This window comes from Sturnira hondurensis, unplaced genomic scaffold, assembly GCF_014824575.4.
Source record: "Sturnira hondurensis isolate 20B ecotype Veracruz unplaced genomic scaffold, ASM1482457v3 Scaffold0001304, whole genome shotgun sequence".
NCBI lineage: Eukaryota > Metazoa > Chordata > Mammalia > Chiroptera > Phyllostomidae > Sturnira > Sturnira hondurensis.
Genome location: NW_028073935.1, coordinates 8,421,883 through 8,443,462, shown reverse-complemented (window position 1 = coordinate 8,443,462; position 21,580 = coordinate 8,421,883). Strand labels below are relative to the sequence as shown.

Here is a 21,580-nt window from a genome sequence, read left to right as displayed (position 1 = left end):
TGTCACTTGCAGAAGCCTATGGAGTGCTTATGAGAGGTATCAGTTGCAGAGCCTGGGACCTTTCAAGAAGGGCCACTTTTGCACCTGTCCATCATGGGATTCATTTCTTGGCTGCCAACCGGCAAGCTGGGGTCCTCAACATTTATCCTTCCAAATAGACAAATGCCAGATGTGGTCTCTGGTCATCTTGTGAGTCTAAATGTTCAGTGAAACCTAAGTAGCCCCACCAATGGGCATTGGAGGTGCTTGACTTAGATAACCCCAAAGAAAGGCTTTCTCTCTGAATTATGGATAAGATGTTCATGTGAGGACTTGATTCAACATTTCTGATTGAAAATCAGGGGAGATCAGCTGTCTGCCAACACTGAGATGGAGGGCTTAGTTTGTTGTCTGCTACCTTTTCCCCCTTTCTGAAAATTAATATTCTCTTTACTTTTTTCATAGATTCAAAGTCGAAGGAAAAAGATACTGGATGTGTATGCCAACGTATGTGGAGTTGTCGAAGGTGAGAATAAGAGTAGTGTTCGGCAAGACACTCACCCCAGGTCTTTCCCCAGGACTTTCTTCTGACCACTGACAATGAGAAGGAGGCTCTGGCCAGAGTCCTGATGCTCCTGTAAGGGGTCTGAAAAAAGTCAGCTATCCAACTTCTCATGCTCATTTCAGGGTGGAAGGACATGGAATTTGAGTCCAAGCTGTGTTAACACATTTGCCCAGCATTTCCCATGACCCTTCCTTCACAAGATAAGGAGCTAACATTCACCCCAGGGCCTCTCAGGAAGGACACATGGAGTCAGAACACCCAAGTGCTCTAGAGAAGGGGCTTGTTGTCCCCTCCTGCCCTCCAGATGATATCTCTCTATTGGCATTATCATCTTTGAAATCTTTGATAATCATCATTATCCAGTGATAGCTGCCCTTCCCCTCCCTTCTAAAAGCTCATCCTGTCTGACAGGAGGTGTCCCCTCATAGAGATACCTTCTTATTCACTCAGGAGATAAAATCTTCATCACTGAGGTTAGAGAATTCTCCCCAGCTTCCTACGGCCACTTAGTATTGTATCACTGGCTGCCTTCATGGACTGCCTCGTCTGCCCCAGGCAGCTGGAGTAGAGCCTGGTGCCTACTATTTTCTCCACTTGAGCCAAGCCCAGCACACTCAGCTCAGAGTAGCCTTGCTAGTTTGCATGCTGTCTTGGTCAGAAATAACTACTGAGGGTGAGCTCAGGAGGCCAAGAACTCTACTCAGCTATCTGCTAAAATGTGGTATGCTCTAGGGTCAGTCTGATCAAGCTTACATGTTTGGGTGCCATCAGCTGCCCAGTGGAGGAGAGATTGAGATTTGTATTTTATCACCCTAGAAAGCTCTTCTCTATTCCAAAGATGTCTTTATTTTAAGAGCCTATACCTGAGGGACAGATTTTTCACATTAATTTTAGGAAAGAGGAGCCCCTCCAGTGAGACTGGGAGGGTAAAGAGCCTGAAGCCCTGGGTACTCAGCCACCTTCTCATGGGCAACACCACAGTGCCACTGAGAACCTTAGACCAGCAGCACCCAGCCTTGGGTGAACATTAGTTAATCGGAGAATCTTAACACTAGCTCCCTCTATGCATCTGCCCCAGGATCCTGATGTAATTGGTGTGGGATGGGTCCTTATCTGGACCCCACATTGTGGATGAGATAAATTCGTATGGACTACCAAGTCCTGTGGAGGAAAAGGGACAGCATGGTTTTTCTCTCAAGGGGAAAAAAAGCTGCAGTCCTTGCTGTGACTGGCCTTTATTTGGTTTTCTGGCACATTACATGATGGTCCTCATTTACTATGCCCCAGTAGGCTTTAAGTGGTTGCCTGTTACAGAAAACAAAGGAGTCATGGCCGTTAATCACATCACAAAAGAAGGATATTTGCAAATGAAAATGGAAAAGTGGTTGAAGTGGTTATACTCCATACTGGGGAGTTTTAGCATGGATTTTAGGAAGTTACAGTAAGCACTTGCTATCTCAATTCAGGGTGAAGGAATTTTAGCAAAAGCAAGTCTCAAAGCAGCCTAGGTACAATGCAGGCCTGATTCCCCATGGGAAAAACCTATCCATGGGCGTGGATCCTGTGCATCTTTGAATGGTAGCTGGGCCCACGCCATGCAGAATGGTCTCCTGTAGAGTCCAAATCATCAATGTCTTATGTTTTGTTGTGTTTTTAATTAAACTTTTTTATTTTGAGATCATTGTAGTGTTGAGAAGTGATACAGAGAAATCCTGTAATACTCTTCACCCAGTTTCTCCCAATGGTAACCTCTTGCCAAACCATCCCTATAAGTCACAACCCAGATATTTACATGGATACAGTGAAGACAGCCCACTTCATCACCATCAGGATTCCTCTGGTTGCCCTTGTATGGCCACATCCACTTCCTACCCACCCCAACCATTCCTTAGCCCCTGGCAACCATTAATTTGATATTCATTTCTGTAATTTTGTCATTTCAAAAATGTTATATGAGAGGAAACATGCACTATTGTAACCTCTTACAAATGGCTTTTTTTCATTCAGCATAATTCATGGGAGATTTATCCTGGGTGGTGCATGTATCATATTTTGTTTCTTTTTATTCCTAAATAGTCAGCATTAAGTATGTACCACAATGTGTTTAATTATGCATTTATCCATTTAAGAACATCTTGGTTGTTTCGAGTTTAGGTCCCTTGCAAATAAAGGTGCTTTAAATATTCATGTAGGGGTCTTTATGTGACCATAAATATTCATTTCTCTGGGATAAATACCCAGGAGTGAAACTGTTTGGTCGTAAGGTAGATTAGTGTTAAAAAAAACTGCCAAATGATTTTCCAAAATGGCTGTACCATTTGCATTCTCACCAGCAATGGATGAGTCACCCAGTTTTTCCATGTCCTGGCTAGTATTTGGTGGTGTTACTGTTTTGATTTGGTTTGTTTTGTTTTGTTTTGTAGCCATTATGATGGGTGTATTTGCTATCTCGTCATGGTTTTAATATTCATTTCCTTGATGTTCAAACATCTTTTCATGGCCTTTCTTGCCATTTCTATATCCATTCAGTGAAATGTTTCTTCCTGTCTTTTGCCCATTTTCCAATTGCATTGTGTTTTGTTTTTTGGTTTTGCTTTCATTTTCTTTGCTGTGGAGGTTTGGGAGTTTTTAATGTATTCTAAATACTAGCCCTTTGATGGGTGATTTGTAAATATTTTCTCCACGTTGCTGCTTGTCTTTGCATTCTTTTAATAGGGACTTTCACCAAAAAAACTTTTAATTTTGACAAGTCGTATTTATCATTTTGCTTTGATAGATTTTAATCTATTTATTTTAATTGTTATTCAAGTACAGTTTTCTGTCTTTTACTCCCATCCCAGCCACCCCCCAGTGCTCCCTACCTCCATCCATTTCCACCCACCTTAGTTTTTGTCCATGTGTCCTTTATACTTGTTCCTGTAAACTCTTCCCCTTTTCCTGTGAAATCCCCTCCCCTCCGAACACTGTCAGCCTGTTCTCTCTATTTCAGTGTCTTTGGTTATATTTTTCTTGCTTCTTTGTTTTGTTGTTTAGGTTCCTGTTACAGGTGAGATCATATGGTATTTGTCTTTCACTGCCTGGCTTATTTCTCTCAGCATAATGCTCTCCAGTTCTCTCCATGCTGTTGCAAAGGGTAAGAGCTCCTTCTTTCTTTCTGCTGCATAGAATTCTATTGTGTGAATGTACCATAAATTTTCGATCCATTTATTTACTGATGAGCACCTAGGTTGCTTCCAACACTGGCTATTGTAAATTGTGCTGCAAGTCATTTGGTGTATGATTATTGAGGTGCATAGGTTCTTTTGGATTGGTGTTTCAGGGTTCTAAAAATGTAATCCCAGCAGTGGAACTGCTGGGCCAAAAGGCAGATTTATTTTTAGTTTTCGGAGAAAATTCCATACTGTTTTCCATAGTGGTTGTACCAGTCTGCAATCCCACCAAAAGTGAACTAAAGTCCCCTTTGCTCCACAACCTCTCTAACACTGGTTGTTTGTTGCTTTGTTTATGATGGCCATTCTGACTGGTGTGAAGCGGTATCTCATTGTTGTTTTAATTTGCATCTCTCTGATAGCTAGCAATATTGAGCATCTTTTCATGTGTCTTTGAATCCTCTGTATGTCCTCCTTTAAGAAGTGTTTGTTTAAGTCCTTTGCTCACTTTTCAATTGGGTTGCTTGTCTTCTTAGAGTAGAGTCATATAAGTTCTTTGTATATTTTAGAGATTAAACCTTTGTCTGAGGTATCATTGGCAAATATGTTTTCCCATACAGTTTGTTCTCTTTTTATTTTAATACTGTTGTCTTTACTCATGCAGAAACTTTATATTTTGATGAGATCCCATTTGTTTATTCTTTCCTCTATGTCCCTTGCTCTAGGGGACATGTCAGTAAAAATGTTGCTGCATGAAATATCTGAGATTTTTCTGCCTATGTTCTCCTCTAGGACTTTAGTGGTGTCACAGCTTATATTTAAATCTTTTATCCACCTTGAATTTATTTTAGCGTATGGCGTAAGTTGCTGCTTGAATTTCTTTCTTTCTTTTTCTTTTTTTTCTTTTTTCTTTTTTTTTTTTTTGCACATAGCTGTCCAGTTCTCCCAAAGCACTTTGTCGAAGAGGCTATTTTTACTCCATTTTATGTTGCTGCCCACTTTGTCAAATATTAATTGACCATAGAGACTTGGGTTTATTTCTGGGCTCTCTGTTCTGTTCCATTGGTCCATGTGCCTGTTTTTATGCCAGTACCAGGCTGTTTTCATTACAGTGGACTTGTAATACAGTTTGGTATCAGGTATATTGTTTTGTATATTGTGATCCCTCCTACTTTGTTCTTCTTTCTCAGAATCGCTGCTGCTATTCAGGGTCGCTTATGGTTCCATATAAATTTTTGAAGTGTTTGTTCTATGTCTGTAAAATAGGCCATTAGTACTCTAATAGGTATTGCATTGAATCTGTAAATTGCTTTGGGTAGTATGGACATTTTGGTGATGTTAATTCTTCCAGTCCATAAACATGGTATATGTTTCCATTTGTTTGTGTCTTCCTTGATTTCTTTCTTCAGTGTTATGTAGTTTTCTGCATACAGGTCTTTTCATCCTTGGTTAGGTTTATTCCTATGCATTTTATTTTTCTTTTTGCTATATTGAATGAAATTTTTTCTTGATTTCTGCTTCTGCTGTTTCGTTGTTGGTATAAAAAAAGCCTTTGATTTCTGGATATTGACTTTGTATCCCACTGTTTTGCCGCATTTATTTAATAGGCTGAGCATTTTTGGGGTGGAGTCTATAGAATTTTCAATGTACACTATCATGTCATCTGCGGACAGTGACAGTTTTGTTTCTTCCCTTTTGATTTGGATGCCTTTTATTTCCTTTTCTTCTCTGATTGCTGTGGCTGAAACCCCCAATACTATACTGAATAGAAATGGTGAAAGTGGACAACCTTGTCTTGTTCCTGATCTTACTGGAAAAGGTTTAACTTTTTGCCCATTGAGTATGATATTGGCTGTAGGTCTCTCATATATGGCCTTTATTATATTGAGGAATGCTCCCTCTATTCTCACTTTGCTAAGTGTTTTTATCATAAATGGGTGCTGTACCTTATCAGATGTTTTCCCCATATATTAATATGATCATGTAATTTTTGTCTTTGCTTTTGTTTATGTGATGTGTTACATTTATTGACTTCTGAATATTGAACCATCCTAGCATCTCTGAGATGAATTTCATTTGGTCACGGTGTATGATCTTTTTAATGTATTGTTGCATGAGGTTTGCCAATATTTTGTTGAGGATTTTAGGGTCTATGTTCAACAGTGATATAGGCCTAAAGTTTTCTTTCTTTGTTGTGTCTTTATCTGATTTGGGGATTAGGATGATGCAGGTTTCATAAAAGTTTGGGAATCTTCCATTATTTTGGTTTTTTTGAGTAGTCTGTGAAGAATAGGGCTTAGCTCTTCCTTAAATGCTTTGTAGAGTTCTCCTGTGAAACCATCTGGTCCAGGGCTTTTGTATGATGGGAGTTTTTTGATTACTTCTTCAATTTCATCTGCTGTTATTGGCCTCTTCAGGTTTTCTGCTTCTTTTTCATTGAGTTTTGGAAGATTGTATTTTTCTAGAAATTTGTCCATTTCACCTAGGTTTTCAAATTTCTTGGCATACAATTCTTCATAGTAATTTCTTACAATCCTTTGTATTTCTCTGATATCAGATGTAATCTCCCCTCTTTTATTTCTGATTGTGTTTATTGCATCCTCTCTCTTTTTTTCTTGATGAGTCTGCTTAAAGGCTTGTCAATTTTGTTTATCTTTTCAAAAATCCATCTCCTGGATTCATTGATTCCTAGAATTGTGCTTTTAGTTTCTATATCATTAAATTCTGCTCTGATTTTGGTTATTTCCTTCCTTCTACTACCTCTGGGCTGTCTTCGTTGTTGTTCCTTGAGTTTTTGTAGGCATAGGGTTAGGTTATTTGTTTGAAATGTTTCTATGTTTTTTAGGTAGGCCTGTATTGCTATGAACTTCCCTCTCAGGACTGCCTTTGCTGTGTCCCATAAGTTTTGGGTTGTTGTGAGTTCATTTTCATTTGTTTTCAGGAACTTTTTGATTTCTTCCCTAATTTCATTCTTGACCCATTTATTGTTTAATTGCATGCTACTCAGTCTCCATGATTTTGAGTGTTTTGGGTTTTTTCCCTTGGAGTTTTTTTCTGTTTCTAATTTCAGTCACTTGGGGTTGCAGAAAATGCTTAGTATGATTTCAATTTTTCTTGAAGTTGTTGAGGCTTGTTTGGTGTCCTATTATGTGGTCTATCTTTGAAAATATTCTATCTGCATTTGAAAATAATGTGTATTTAGCTTCTTTGGGATGAAGGACTCTCTCTCTCTCTCTCTCTCTCTCTCTATATATATATATATATATATATACACACACACACACACACACACACACATATATATATGTATATCAGTGAAGTCCATTTTATTTAGGACGTTGTTCAATGCCACCATATCTTTGTTGATATTTTGTTTGGTATATCTGTCCATTTCTCCATTGGTTTTTTCCATTTTCTTTATATATTTGGGTGTTCCTATGTTGGGTGCATATATATTTACAATGTTTATGTCTTCTTGGTGGATTCTTCCCTTGAGTATTATGAAGTGACCTTCTGGGTCTCTCTTTATGGCCCTTTTTTTGAAGTCTATTTTGTCTGATATGAGTATCATTACCCCGGCTTTTTTTTTTTTTCCTGTTCATTTGCTTTGAAACTTTCTCTCCAGCCTTTCACTTTTAGTCTGTGTAGGTCTTTTGTCCTGAGGTGGGTGTCTTGTAGGCAACATATGTGTTGGTCATGCTTTCTTATCCATTCAGCTATTCTATGTCTTTTGCCTGGAGCATTTAAACCATTTACATTTAAAGTTATTATTGGTAGGTACTTATTCATTGCCATTTTTGTACCTCTCTTCCTCTCTTTCTCTCTCTTCTCCTTCCTTTCATTAAAGCAGTCCCTTTAGCATTTCTTGCAGAGCTGGTTTGGTGGAGGTGTATTCTTTAAGACTTCTTTTGTCTTGGAAGCTCCTTATTTGGCCTTCTATCCTGATTGAGAGCCTTGTAGGGTAAAGTAGCCTTTGTTGCAGGCCTCTGGTTCTCATTACTTGGAATATGTTGCCAGTCCCTTCTGGCTTGTATTGTTTTTGATGAGAAGTCAGCTGCTAAGTTTATCAGGGCTCCCTTGTATGTTACTTCCTGTTTCTCCCTTCCTGCCTTTAAGATTCTCTCTTTTTCTTGGAATTTTGCCATTTTAATTATGATGTGTCTTGAAGTAGGCCTCTTTGGGTTCCTCTGGATTGTGACTCTCTGTGTTTCCTGGATTTGTGTGACTTTTACTCTCATCAATTTAAGAAAGTTTTCCATCATTACTTTTTTAAATAGGTTTTCTATGCTTTGCACTTCTTCTCCTCTGGTATCCCTATTATACAGATATTATTATGTTTCATATTGTCTTGCATTTCTCTTAATCCCTCTTCATTCTTTCTGACCCTCTTTTTCTTTTCTTGCTCTTGCTGGGTGTTTTTTCTACTTTGTCCTCCAGCTTGCTGATCTGATCTTCTGCTTCATGTGTCCTGCTTTTGATTCCTTCCACTGTGTTCCTCAGTTCAGAAGTTGTATTCATCATTTCTTCTTGGCCCTTTTTCACGTTGATATAGTTTGCGGAGAGTTCATTGTAGCTCCCCTGTAGTTTTTGGTAGCTTATTGTGAGCTCTTTGAACTTCCTGATAACCAGTGCTTTGAATTCAGTATCTGATAGTGGACTTGCTTCTATTTCATTTAGCATTCTTTCTGAGGCTTCCTCCTTTTATTTCATTTGTAGATTGGTTCTTTGTCTTTCCATTGTTTGTAAGACTCTTCTTGTTAGCTACAGCTTCTTAAATTGATTTTTCTGGCTCCCCGGGTTTATGGTGTGAACTTCTGTGGTAGAATACCTGTGAGATTCAGTGCTGTAGTCTCCTTGATCTCCCAAGCTCACTGGTCTTGGGCTGTTCTTTAAGTTGGCTCTGTGTTTGTCTTTGGGTTTTGGTTGTTTGGGGGTCTTCCTTTTGTGGGTCCTTCCCACCAGCTGGTTAACTGATGGTCACTTTGTCCACCACCTCTTGTAATTTGTTGTGCTGGTAAGGGCAGTTGTGTTGGAGCTAGTTCTTTCGCGTACACACGGTTTTGAAAATTCTCTTTTACTCTTGTTCAGTTTTTTGTACTGGGTAGTTTCTCCACTATTTAATTGTATTTCCAGATAGGTCCTAGATTGAGGTTTGTGTGGTTTCCACTCCCTCCTTCTCCTTGTTCTGTTGTTATCTGTTTGTGGTTCCTTTGTTGCTGGGTTTTTTCCTCCAGTCGTATCCTTGTGTTCACCACTTCCACCTACTCTTTTTTTGTGATCAGTTGGAGAAGAAGGCAAAATGCTTTATGACAGCAGGAGAGTATTCTATGATATTCACAGTAGCAGCCAGTAGAGACAGGAGATCCTTTGGCTATGTATAGTGTTAACCATGATCTTCAACCTGACTAGCCACTTTTAAGAAAGGATGTAAAGGAAATAAGACCCTTGTTGGGGAGAGAAGGATTGTGAGTTGGATCTAGAAAGCAGTGAGGTTGTGGGAGGTCAGATTCTGAGGTAAGGTGAGAGTAAAGGATAGTGAATAGGTGGAGTGTATGAGAGAATAGAGTTAACCACTACAGTAATAGAGTTGAGGAATCTGTGAAGTGGGCTAACATTCGAGAGGGGTGATGTGAATTATTTACATTTGTATGGCACCACTATTATTTACAATAATATTAGAGCAACAATCATATAACAGAATATATGTTATCTGGATAACATGAATAGGGGATATAGAACTTTGAGTAGTGTGCTAAAGGAACACAAGTGACATGAAGGATAGTAAATTAGCAGTACACTGTGGAAGAGAGAATGGGGGAAACCTGTCAAATGATACAATATAACCAGCCAAGCATAGAAGACTATACGGAAAGAAGAGAAATACAAAAATACTATTAAAATGAAAGATGTAAGAATAATGAAAAAGATAATAATACAAATATGCAGTAACTTGCAGTTTCTCTGCAATAGCAAAGTGAAATTTGTCTCACTGTCTCAACTATTGGGATGCCCCCTCTTTGGGTCCAATTCTGGTCCTTTCACAGTTCTAAGTTTTTTGTCTCACTTGTGGGTATAAAAAAAAGTGAGGAAGAAGAGATAACATTGGAAAGAAAGGAAGGTAGAATAAAACAATAAAGAAGGAAAGAGAGGAAAAGGTATTGAAAAATAAAACAATAGTAAAAATTTAAAAAATAAAAGATTACTTTTAAAAAAAACACCCAGAAGGCTCAAGCTGGCCAAACTGGTTTTTCTGGTCTTGCTGGCTGCAGCAGGCTGAGGGGCCATTGGTATGGCCTTCTGGGTGTGTGCTCAGCCAGTCTTGAAAGGGCTCTCCTGAGAGCTAGTCTTGCGCCTCTCCTGGGCACCTTATGTGAGCTATCCAGGTCTTCTTCAGAGAGCTGTTTCCCAGGGGGTTATCACTGTGGACTCGGGTGCGGATGCACGCACATGCCAGCCAGGCTGCCTGGGTCCTGTGAGTTTGGACGGGAACCCTTCCCAGTACTATGGGGGAACACAGGGCCTTTCATGCAATCCTGGGATTGCTGCCTGACTGGGTGAGGAGTAAGCCGAGTACCTGTCACAGGAGAATCCCCCAAACAGTTTTACTTTTTTAGAAATTCCTCCTATTTAAGCCTGCTGCTCAGTACAGCCCAATGTGGGCTCTCAACTCTCTCAAGCCAGTGACCTCTGACCCTGTGGGTGATCAGGGCCCTTGTGTGTTTGCCTCTTTGCCCTTATTCCCCTCTCTGCAACTTCAAGTAACTAGGTCTCTCTGGGTGCTGCTCAAACCCTGCTTGGCGGGGGAGGGAGAGAGCAGTTGACCCAGCTCTCTCCCAAGGACTCTGTGGCAAGCCCACAGCTCCCAAAGAGTCTGTGGTAGACCCAGCGCCAGGGCCAGGCACCGGAAACTGGGCCTGGGGCTACAGCTGAAGTCCCAGTGCTGGTCCCTGGGACCTTATTGTCCTGCAGCAGTCTCCTTACCTTCTGGTTTTTCAGTGTCCGCTACAATTTTTGGTCTCTTATTTTCATATGCTGGGGTACTGTTGGCTGTTTGCTCTGTTCCTCCATAGATTGGCCAGGTTTGTCTCCCATGTGTAGAGAGAATTGGAATCTGCTCCCTCCTACTCCGTCACCATCTTCCAAGTTCATGATGGTAGATTTTTTTTATATCAAAATTAAGATCTCTTTGCCTAGCCCTAGATCCCAGTGATAGTTTTCTATGATTTTTTTCTGAAAGTTTTGTAGTTTTATATTTTCCATTAGAGTCCATTATCAGTTGAATTAATTTTTTAATTTTCTTTTTTTAATTGATAATGCCATTACAATTGTCCCATTTTTCCCTTTGCCCCCTTCCACCAAGCACCCCCCATTCCCTCTAGCAATCCTCCCTCCTTTGTTCATGTCCATGGGTTATGCATATAAGTTCTTTGAAAACTCTATTTCCTATACCTGTTCTTAATATCTCCCTGCCTATTCTGTAACTACCAATTTATACTTCATCCCTTCATCTTCCCCATCCCCCCAGACCTCCCTCCCAATTGGCCACCATCCCAATGTTCTCATATCTATGATTCATTTTCTATTCTGCTTGTTTGCTTAGTGTGTTTTAGATTCAATTGTTGATAGTTATGTATTTATTGCCATTTTAATATTCACAGTTTTGATCTTTTCATTAAATTAGTCCCTTTAACATTTCATAAAATAATACTTTGGTGATGATGAATTCCTTCAGCTTTACCTTGGCTGGGAAACACTTTGTCTGCCCTTCAATTCTACATAATACTTTTGCTGGATAGGGTAATCTAGGTTGCAGGTTATTGTTTTCCATCAGTTTGAATACTTCTTGCCTGCAAATTTTCTTTTGAGAAATCAGGTAACCGTCTTATGGTAACTTCTTTGTAGGTAATTTATCTGCTTTTCTTTGGCTGCTTTTAAGATTCTCTCTTTATGTTTAACCTTTGGTATTGTAATTATTATTTGTGTGGGTGTGTTCCTCTTTACATCTATCTTCTTTGGGATTGTCTGTGCTTCCTGAACTTTCATGTGTATTTCCTTCACCAAATTAGGGAAGTTTTCTTTTATTATTTTTTCAAATAGGTTTCCAATTTCTTGCTCTTTCTCTTCTTTTGGCACCCCTATCATGCAAATGTTGGAACATTTGATGTTGTCCCAGAGGACACTATCTTCAATATTTTGCATTCTTTTTTTCTTCTTATTGTACTGATTGGATGCCTTTTTTTCCTTATGCACAATTAATTTGATTCTTGGCTTCATCCACTGTACTGTTTATTCTCTGTAAAATATTTTTTTATTTCTGTCTGTGCCATATTTTGTCATGTATAATTTGCACCTTTTGCCCAAATTTTTGAGGGAAAAATAAAGATGTTCATTATACATGGGTAGAACCTGAAACACCTTGTGTCTGTTCCTGTGTTTTTTAAGTATTTGTTACATAAAATTTCTTGTACAATATGTTGAAAACTAAATGCTAAAAATCCTTTATAATGCAAAAACCAAAAACCAAGTATCTGAATATAAATAAATAAATAATTGAATTAAAAATTAAAATGAAAGATTTCTATCCTGAAATTTTGGGCCAGAAAATGTGGATGCACATTATATATGGCAAAAACATGGAATATTCTTCATTTCTGCCTGGGTCTTTTTATGCTCTTGAAGTACCCACTGAGTTCCTTGAGCATCCTTATAATCAGTGTTTCGAAGTCTGCATCTAATAGATTGCTTATTTCCATTTTGTTTAGTTCGTTTTCTGGACCTTTGTTCTGTTCTTTCATTTGGGCCATATTTCTTTGTCTCCTTATTTTGACAGCCTCCCTGTGTTTGTTTCTATGTATTAGGTAGAGTTGCTTTGACTCCATGTCTTGGTAGTGTAGCCTAATGTAGTAGGCGTCCTGTAGTATCCAATGGCATGGCCTCCCCTATCTCTCAAGCTATGTACTTGGGGTGCTCCCTCCATGTAGGTTGACTACTCCCTCCTCTTCTAGATGAGTCTTGATTGCTGTCAGCAGGTCAATGGGAGGGATTTACCCTGTTTATTCTGTCTATACAGCTGGTAGGACTTGCTGTAACCCCTGGCCAGCAACCACCACCCTCTGTGGCTTGTGGAGGTGGTTGGATGCTGCTCTGATGTGGTCTATAACTGGCTGCTGGATGTTCAGGCTCTGGGGTTTCCTGGGTAGTGTAGGCCAAGTTCAGCTTCAGCCTGTGTTCTGTTGGGGTTCCTTGGCAAAAGCTATGAAGTGATCTGCAGATGGCTACTGCCAGTGCCAGGCCTGGCGCCACTCAGCAAGTGGTACAGGTGCTGGGCTCAGCTAATTCTTGTTTGAACAGATTAGGAAGATCTGAATGAAGTCTGTGCCTAGCCCAATCTTTCGTATGGAAAGGCCAATGTACCAGGGTGGGAAGTTTGCTTGTGTGGGCCCCTAAGTTGAATGGGGAGTACCCTTTGGTAATAATCAGGGCGGGACTAACCATGTAAGCCTGGTCAATGGAGACTTAGATATGGTGCCTCCACTCTGTGGCTCTGTGTGGGGGAGGGTTCAGCATAGGTCCAATTGCCATTGTCTACAGTTCTGTCTGGGAGGAAGGTGTCCCCCAGATCTTGCCCTGATGGCAGATACTTCAGTTCCTCCCCATATGCCACTGGTTCCCTTCAAGCTGCTGCCCTGTTGCTGGAGTCCAGAGGGAGGACTCTGAGTAAGCCCATGTGTCCTGCCAGGCCCTTTTAGAGGAGAGGCCTGAGAATCCTGTAGTTTCTTCTGCTGACCCAACACCCACTGGTTTTTATAACCAGAAGTTATGGAGACTTACCTTTCTGGAACTGGAAATCTGAGATGGGTAGTCTGAAGTGGGTCTGGGACCCATCACTCCCAAGATATCCCTCCACTTTACATCCTCCACACGTGGGTTTGGGATCAACCAGCTCTGCATCTCCACACCTCCACCCCTCCATGCCTCCTACCCATCTAGATAAATGTGCTTACTTTATAATTCCTTAGTTGTCAGACTTCTATACAGCTTGATTTTCTGACAATTCTGAATGATGGAGGGATTGGAGTAATCTGTACTTTCATTGTATTTTCCTATGGTTTCCTGCAAGGAGGTGACCCATGTTTACCTATGCTGCCATATTACCTCACTGGACTGGTTATAACAGCACTATGTTGAATAAGAGTGATGAGAGCAGACATCCTTGCGTTATTCCTGATTTTTAAGGGAAAGCATTCAGTTTTTTACCATTAAGTATAATGTTAGCCTAGGGCTTTTTTGTAAGTGATTTACATAACCTTTGTGAATAGATTACATTATTTTTAAACATTTTATTTATTTATTTTCAGAGAGGTGAAAGGGAGATAGAAAGAGAGGGAAACATATATGAGCAACAGAAACATTGATCAGTTGCTTCTTGCACACCTCCAACCAGGGACCAAGCTGGCAACCCAGACATGTGCCCAACTGGGAATAGAACCAGCGACCCCTTGGTTTGCAGGCCAGTGCTCAATCCACTGAAACACCCCAGATAGGGCTACATTATTTTTAAAATACTGAACCAGCCTTGCTTCCCTGAAATAAAGCCCACTTCTTATCGGTGTAATTCTTTTAATATGTTGTTGAATTCTATTGGTTAATATTTTGTTGAGAATTTTTTAGCTATATTCATGAGGAATATTGACCTGTAGTGGTTTTCTTTTTGTACTGTATTTACATAGTTTTGGTGTCAAGTTAATACTAGCTTTGCAGAATAAGCTGGGGAATGTTTACTCCTTTAATATTTTCCAGATTTTATGTGAAATTTGTGTTAATTCTTTGAACTTTGGTGGCATTCTCCTATGTGGGCTTACAGACTTTTCTTGGAGTGGGGGGGGGTGTTGATTTTTAAAACTACAGACAGGCTTCATTTTTTAACAGTGATAAGGCTATTCAAATGATTTACTTCATATTGGGTGAGTTGTGGTAGTTGTTGCTCATAGTATTCCTTAATTTTTAATGTCTGCAGGGTTTGTAGTGGTATTTCCTTCTTAATTGCTTGATAGTGGTAATTTACTTTTTTCTTTGTCAATTATACTAGAGATTTGTCCATATTGTTGATCCTTTCAAAGAACTGGCTGGCTCTTTTCATGTTTACCTCTGGCTTTTCTTTTCTCAACTTCATTGTTTAGTGCTCTTATCTTTATTATATTTTTCCTTCTGTTTACTTTGGGTATATTTTACTAATCTTTTTCTAGGTGCTTGAGATAGGAACTTAGATTACTAATTTGAGATTTCCCCCTTTTGTAACATATGTATTTATGATAGAAATATGTTCTTTATTGCTTTAGGTAATGTCCTACAATTTTTGATATGTTGTATTGTCATTTTCAATTTCTTAAAACATTTCCTTTGAGATTTCTTCTTTGATTCATGGATTATTTTAAAGCATGTTATTTAGTCCTCATACCACACCTAATGTATTAACAGTAATTCAGGACAGAAACCAACAGAATAGCGTAGCTCCCAAAGTACAGTGGGAGGTCACCTTTGTGGAGTTACTCCCAGTGCCAGTGGCTCTCCTCATCAAGGGAGGCAGGATACAAATTGACTGCCGGTTACTCTTCCTAACATGGGGAACACCAGTTGCCTTTGGTCCCAGATCCTCCCAGAAAGATGAGGATCCCACAACTTTCTTCCTTCCATCCCCACATACAAACCAATTTTCTTAGAAGGGAAAGTCAAGGAAGCTGACAGAAACCTAATGAAGGCCTCTGAAAACTCTGTTTCTCCATTTGAAATAAACCATGTCTTTAAATGCATTAACTCCATGGGAAACACATGTAATGAACCAAATTCAATCTCTGTCCCCCCAACCCCCCCAAAAGTGTGTCGTTTAGTTTACAAGTGTGTGAAGATGTTCCTATTATAGTATCTTTCTGTATTTTGCTGTTCGATTCCATTGTGGTAGGAGAATACACTCTGCATACAATTTGAATTCTTTTAAATTTTTTTGTTGAAGTATAAGGCATGCACTCAAAAACAACATATATTATGTTATTGTTGGATGGAGTGTTCTATAATTGTTGATCGCATTCTTTTGGTTAATGGTGTTGTTGTATTCTATATTCTTGCTGATTTCCTTCCAATTGCTCTATCAACTACCAAGGGAGAGAGTTTGAAGTCTCCAACAATAATTGTGAGTCTGTCTATTTATTCTTTCAGTTCTGTCAGGTTTTTTTTTTCATATATTTTGGAGCTCTGTTGTTTGATGCATACACATTTAGAATTACTATGCCTTCTTAGTGAATAGAGCCTTTTACTGTTATATAATATCCATCTCTACCTCTGGTTATTTCTTTGTTTTGAAGTCTGCTTTAACTGATGTGATAGCCAATTCTGCTTTCTTCTTATTAATGTTCACATAATATATCTTTCCCCATTATTTTACTTTCAACCAATCATGTCATATTTGACATGAGTTTCTTGTACACAACATGTAACTACATCATTTATAAATTCACTCTGCCAAGCTCTGTCTTCTAATTGGAATTTAAAGTTTTTACATTTAATGTAGCTATTGATATGCTAGTGTTTCAGGCTACTATTTTATGTTTACTGTGTGTTTAATCTATTTTTTATTTCTCTGCTTTCTTTTTCCTGCTTTTCTTTAGGTCACTTAAATATACTTTAGAAGTCCATTTTGATTTTTTTTTGAGTGATGCACTTGCTGTGTGTTGAGTGAATCTTTTTCCATATCTATTGTAGTAGTTTCTCTAGGTATCATATATACAACATCACAGTGTCATCATTTTACTAGCTTGAATAAAGTGCATAAACTTTACCTCCCTGTGTCCTTCCTGCTTATAGTTGTCTTATATATTTCCTCTATATATACTTATAACTGCATCATTTTCATCAGCTGACAATAATAATTCATAAATTAAAAAAGAAAAGAAAGCCTATTATATTCACCCAAATTTTGTTTACTGTGTTCTTTTTTCATGATCCAAGATTTATTCTTTTATCATTTCCTTTTTGTTTAGAGACTCCCTTTAGTCACTCTTTTAGGGTAGATTTGCTAGTGACAAATTCTTAATTTTTCTTTCTTGAGAATGTCTTCAGTTCCTTTTCATTTCTGAAATATATTTTCACTGGGTATTGGATACTGGGTTGACAGTTCTTTTTTTTTTTTCCGGTATTGGAAAGCACTATGCCACTTCCCTCTGACTGGTTTCTGATCAGAAATTCACTGTCATTCCAATTGCTTTTTCCCTATAGGTAAGGTGTTGTTTTTCTCTGGCTGTATTTAAGACCTTCTTGTCTTCAGTTTTCAGAGCTTCATTTATGATGTGTCTTGATATGACTTGCCTTGGGTTCATCCTGTTTGGAATTCTCTCAGCTTTTTGAATCTGCATACTTTTGTTCCCTTTCAAGTTTGGGGAGTTTTCAGCCATTTTTTTCAGCCCCACTTTCTTTTTCCTCTCTTTCTAGGACTCCATGAAACAAATGTGAGATCTTTTGTTGTAGACTAACAGGTCTCTGGGAATCTGTGTTTTTCAGTTTATTTTATCTCTATTGTTCAGATTCAGTGATTTCTATTCCATTATTCTGCTCAGTAATTCTTTCCTCTGTCTTTATTCTTCCATCAATCACATCTGATGAGTTTTAATATTGGTTATTATATTTTTCAGTTCTAACATTTCTATTTGGTTCTTCTTCAGATTCTCTATCATTTTCTAAGGCTTTCATTTTTGTTTTCTTTTTTTACAGAGAAGGAAAGGGAGGAAGAAGGAGAGGGAGAGAAACATTGACATGAGAGAAAAACATCAGTCAGTTGCCTCTAATATGCACCCTGACCAGGGACCAAACCCACAAGCCAGTCATGTGCCCTGACCGGGAATCGAACTGGTGACCTCTCACTTTGTGGGCTTATGCCCAACCAACTGAGCCTCTTTGGCCAGGGCTGGCTTTCAATTTCTTTATTTGTTTCAAGCATATTTGAAATTACTGATGAAGCATTTTTATTATGGCTTCTTTAAAATCTTTGTCAGATGATTTTAACGTATATTAGTGTTGGCATCTATTGATTTCTTTTTACATTTATTTTGTGATCTTTTTGGTTCTGGGTATAAAGAGTGAGTTTCTATTGAAACCTGGACAGTTTTGTGTCATGCTATGAAATTCTTTATCTTTTTAAAGCCTTCTATGAAGCAGGCTTCCTGTGATGCCTCTGTGGCAGAGGAAGTGGGTGGTGCCACCTCATTGCAGGCAGATGCAGGTAGATATTCAAGTTCCGATTCAGCTTTCATTGACATCCAACCATTGGTTTCCTTTTATTGCTGGTTGGAGGGTGGGAATCTGTTTCTCCAAGTGGTTTCCACTGACACTATGGGAGGCTTATTTTCAGCTGATAATAAGAAAGTCCAGGCTCCCTACTTGCCCTGGTGCAGTGTTACAGCCTACTGAAGGAAAATACCCAGCCTTTTCATTCAGCCTTTGTTGGCCTTGGTGATGGTAGTACCACAGTTTTTTGTGGTATTTGGCTATAATAAAGAATTATTGTCTAAATGTTTTCTTCTTACTAAGCTTCTCTTTTCATAGTGCTTTAATTAGAGAGAACAAGCTTTTGTTGGAGCTATTTTTTTATTGCGGGAATTTGGATTCCTGAACTCTTCAGCTCCACATTTTGGATGATGAGGCAATAGAAAACCCGGGCAACTCATCATTATATTAGTCGTGAGGTCCTGAGCAGTCTTTTTTCTCCACTTTCCAGTGTCTTCTTCTGTTTGCCTTATAGATAGTGCCAGTGGTTTAAGCTCTACTTACCCGGAAAAATAGGGGAAAACATGCCTAGTCTATCTTCCAAAAGTAGAAATGTATCATTTATAAGTGCTTCTAGGTGAGTCTAATATATAGCAAAATCTGAGAACTACTGAGTTGGCAGTGACTTGGCTCAGATTACACAAAGTTTGGGCTGTCTTTGAGAGCACCTTTCACAAAAGTGAGTCCTATTCCCATAGTAGGACTATTCCCTTCTTGGTAGCCTATAGTGAAGGCTTTAGTGACTGCTGAAAATGGTCTTTAGGGGATTACTATTAATATAAAAGTCAATATGGTTATGGTAGTTATTTTCCTAGGAGGAGAAAAGTCAGTAATGGAATTTGGGTTTATGGAAAGACTTCTCATGTAGCTGCCAAAGTCCTGGGTGTTATTCATCTAAAGCTATGTATTTATTTTGAGTGATTTTCTGCATCTGTGTTTTATTTTACAAATTTTTTTAAAAGGTTTCAAAAACAATGTTAATGGTATTGGGCTTCTATTGACTGCAAGGGCCATCTGCAACGTCTGACAGGCCCTTCATCTCCGCAGGTCTCAGCCCCACGGAGCTGCCCTTTGATTGCCTTGAGAAGACAAGCCGAATGCTCAGCTCCACATACAACTCTGAGAAGGCTGTTGTGAAAACATGGCGCCACCTTGCTGAGAGCTTTGGACTAAAAAGAGATGAGATTGGAGGCATGACAGATGGCATGCAGCTCTTTGATCGTATCAGCACAGCAGGCTACAGCATCCCAGAGCTGCTCACAAAACTGGTGCAAATTGAACGGCTGGATGCTGTGGAGTCTTTGTGTGCAGACATACTGGAGTGGGCTGGGATCATGCCACCTGTCTCCCAGCTACCCACTACATCCTGAAGTACATGCCTGTGGACTGTTCTTCTTGGCATACACCAAGGATCTAATCAGGGCTCTGGAGCTGTGGGTAGTGCCAACAGACTGCCAAGAATCATGGCTTTTTGTGCTGTGTCACCAGAGTATGCCTTAGGCCAGCAGTCCCCAACATTTTTGGCACCAGGGACTGATTTCGCGGAAGACAATTTTTACGTGGACCAGGGTTGGGGGGATGGTTGTAGGATGATTCAAGCTCATCACATTCAAGGTCACCTCCTGTTGTATGGCCCGGTTCCTAACAGGCCCAGACCAGTACCAGTCTGTGTCCTAGAGTGGCTGGGGACCTCTGCCTTAGACTGTTCATGGAAAAAGAGGAAATAATATGTCTTTCCCAATCTAACTAAAAATAAAAGATTAAAGCTAGGATACTTCTAGCTACCCATCTGCAGATAGAAACAATATTTGTTCGGCCAACCAGTCCTCTTGACATTAACTCATTCAAGGCATATTTGGGGGCACTCAAATGCGCCAAACACATGGGGATGACAAAGGTGAAGGTTCTGGTCTCTGTATAAGGGAGTTTACAACCCAGTGAAAGATAGAAGTCATGCCCACAAACCACTTTGCTAGAAGATATCAAACAATCTGAGTGAGGGGATTCTAAGAATATGCAATAAAAGTCCTGAGAGAAGGAGATGGCATCCCATTCAAGTGATGAAGGAGAAAGAAAGCCTATTATCAAGAAGAAAATGGTGTGAGAGTCTTAGGCTCTGGCCTTGTAAGTCAGTCAGGGAAAGTGGAGCCCCCTGTGCAGGGTGAGCCTGGGCTTGGACTCCAGGGACTTGGTTCTAGTTGTGCCAATGTGGGCCATTTTCTTTACTCTCCCTAGGATTCAGATTGTCATCTGCAAATGATAGGTTAGTCTGTTACTCTATAATCACAGGAAGTAAGGTTCAATAAGGAAAAAAAAGGGGGGAGCTACAGAAAATGCCACCCCTTTGAGGTGTTCCATGGAAGTGAATACAGTGTGAGTCATCAGGTAAAATGGGAATTTTAAAAAAACCTCAAATTTAGAGTTTTCACAATAACTACAATTATTTGGCATACATTCAAAAATGAAGTTAATAAGCTGGCATTCTTCTTGGAAGACTCTCTTACTACACCTGCCATTGCCAGAACTTTTGAGCCAGGGTAATGATAACACTGGGGGTTAGTGTGGTGCTCACTGCTGAGCTTCCTAATAACAGGTCTCACTATAGTTATTACCATATTAAAGTCAGCCTCTCACTTATAAAGCAATGTTTTTTTAATTACAAGTTGCACGACTGAGAAAATGCTTTGGGGGAGGAAATCAGTCAAGTTTAAAGCCAGTAAACAATTTCCCAGCAATGAATGTAGAGCATACTGTGATAGAATCATAATGAATATTTAATATCATCATATACTGCTGTCTGTGAGAACCTATTTGATATAACCTGCAAGCTAAATGCATCATGGCAAAACTTAATTACCCTTTTTAATTCCCCCTGAAATCCTGGGTGCCCCTTTCCCCTGCTTGTGATAATGATGATGAGAGTCTCACCCTTAATTAGAGTGAAAATGTCACACGTGAGGAGCATTCATTTCTAGGATAATAGTTTGCAGCCTCCTTGGAACATTTATTTTCAGTGAAAGAGCAGGGGTAGCTGTTTCTCTGCCTACCCTGATTGGGGGATGAGGGGAGTGCCCTCAGTTCATACTGTTGAATTCTGGAGCCAGAGGTCAGCCAGCATCAGATCATGTTTTATTGACTCTCAATCTACCATTGTTAGGGAGATAATTACACATTTCTTTGTCATTTACTAATTTGGAGACAAATTTTTAAAAAAAGGTTTACTCTAATAAGCATTAGCCTACACATGAAATTCAAATCAATGAGGCCATAATGATTATTACTGACCAAAGTTGTACTCCACCCTGTCTTTCTGTATGGAGACAAATATTGTTTTGTTTTTGTACTTAAAAACATTTTAAAAATAACCCAGGTTAGAGCTGTGGCCTGTAACCAATGAAGTCTTAATTGTCCATTTTTTTGTCTAATTCTATATATATATAACTTATATGTTAAGTTTCAATAAACAAACTAATAAAAAAGATTTACAGACTGCTACAACGTGAGCTCTTTGGTAGGGGAAGGCGGGGTAGTGTAAAATGTTCTGATTGCTCTGTTCCTGGTTATTGCACTGTGT

General features: G+C 39.2%; 1 protein-coding gene across 1 annotated transcript in view; it reads left to right on the top strand.

The window, feature by feature from the left end:
* The window catches only part of EDAR (ectodysplasin A receptor), a 67,364-nt gene extending 46,524 nt beyond the window's left edge, over positions 1 to 20,840 (top strand). The window contains exons 11-12 of the mRNA XM_037070712.1: positions 445 to 505; positions 19,054 to 20,840. Coding sequence (XP_036926607.1) covers positions 445 to 505; positions 19,054 to 19,376 — 384 coding nt within the window. The 3' untranslated portion in view covers positions 19,377 to 20,840. The remainder of the gene's footprint in view (positions 1 to 444; positions 506 to 19,053) is intronic.
* The last annotated feature ends 740 nt before the right edge of the window (positions 20,841 to 21,580 follow it).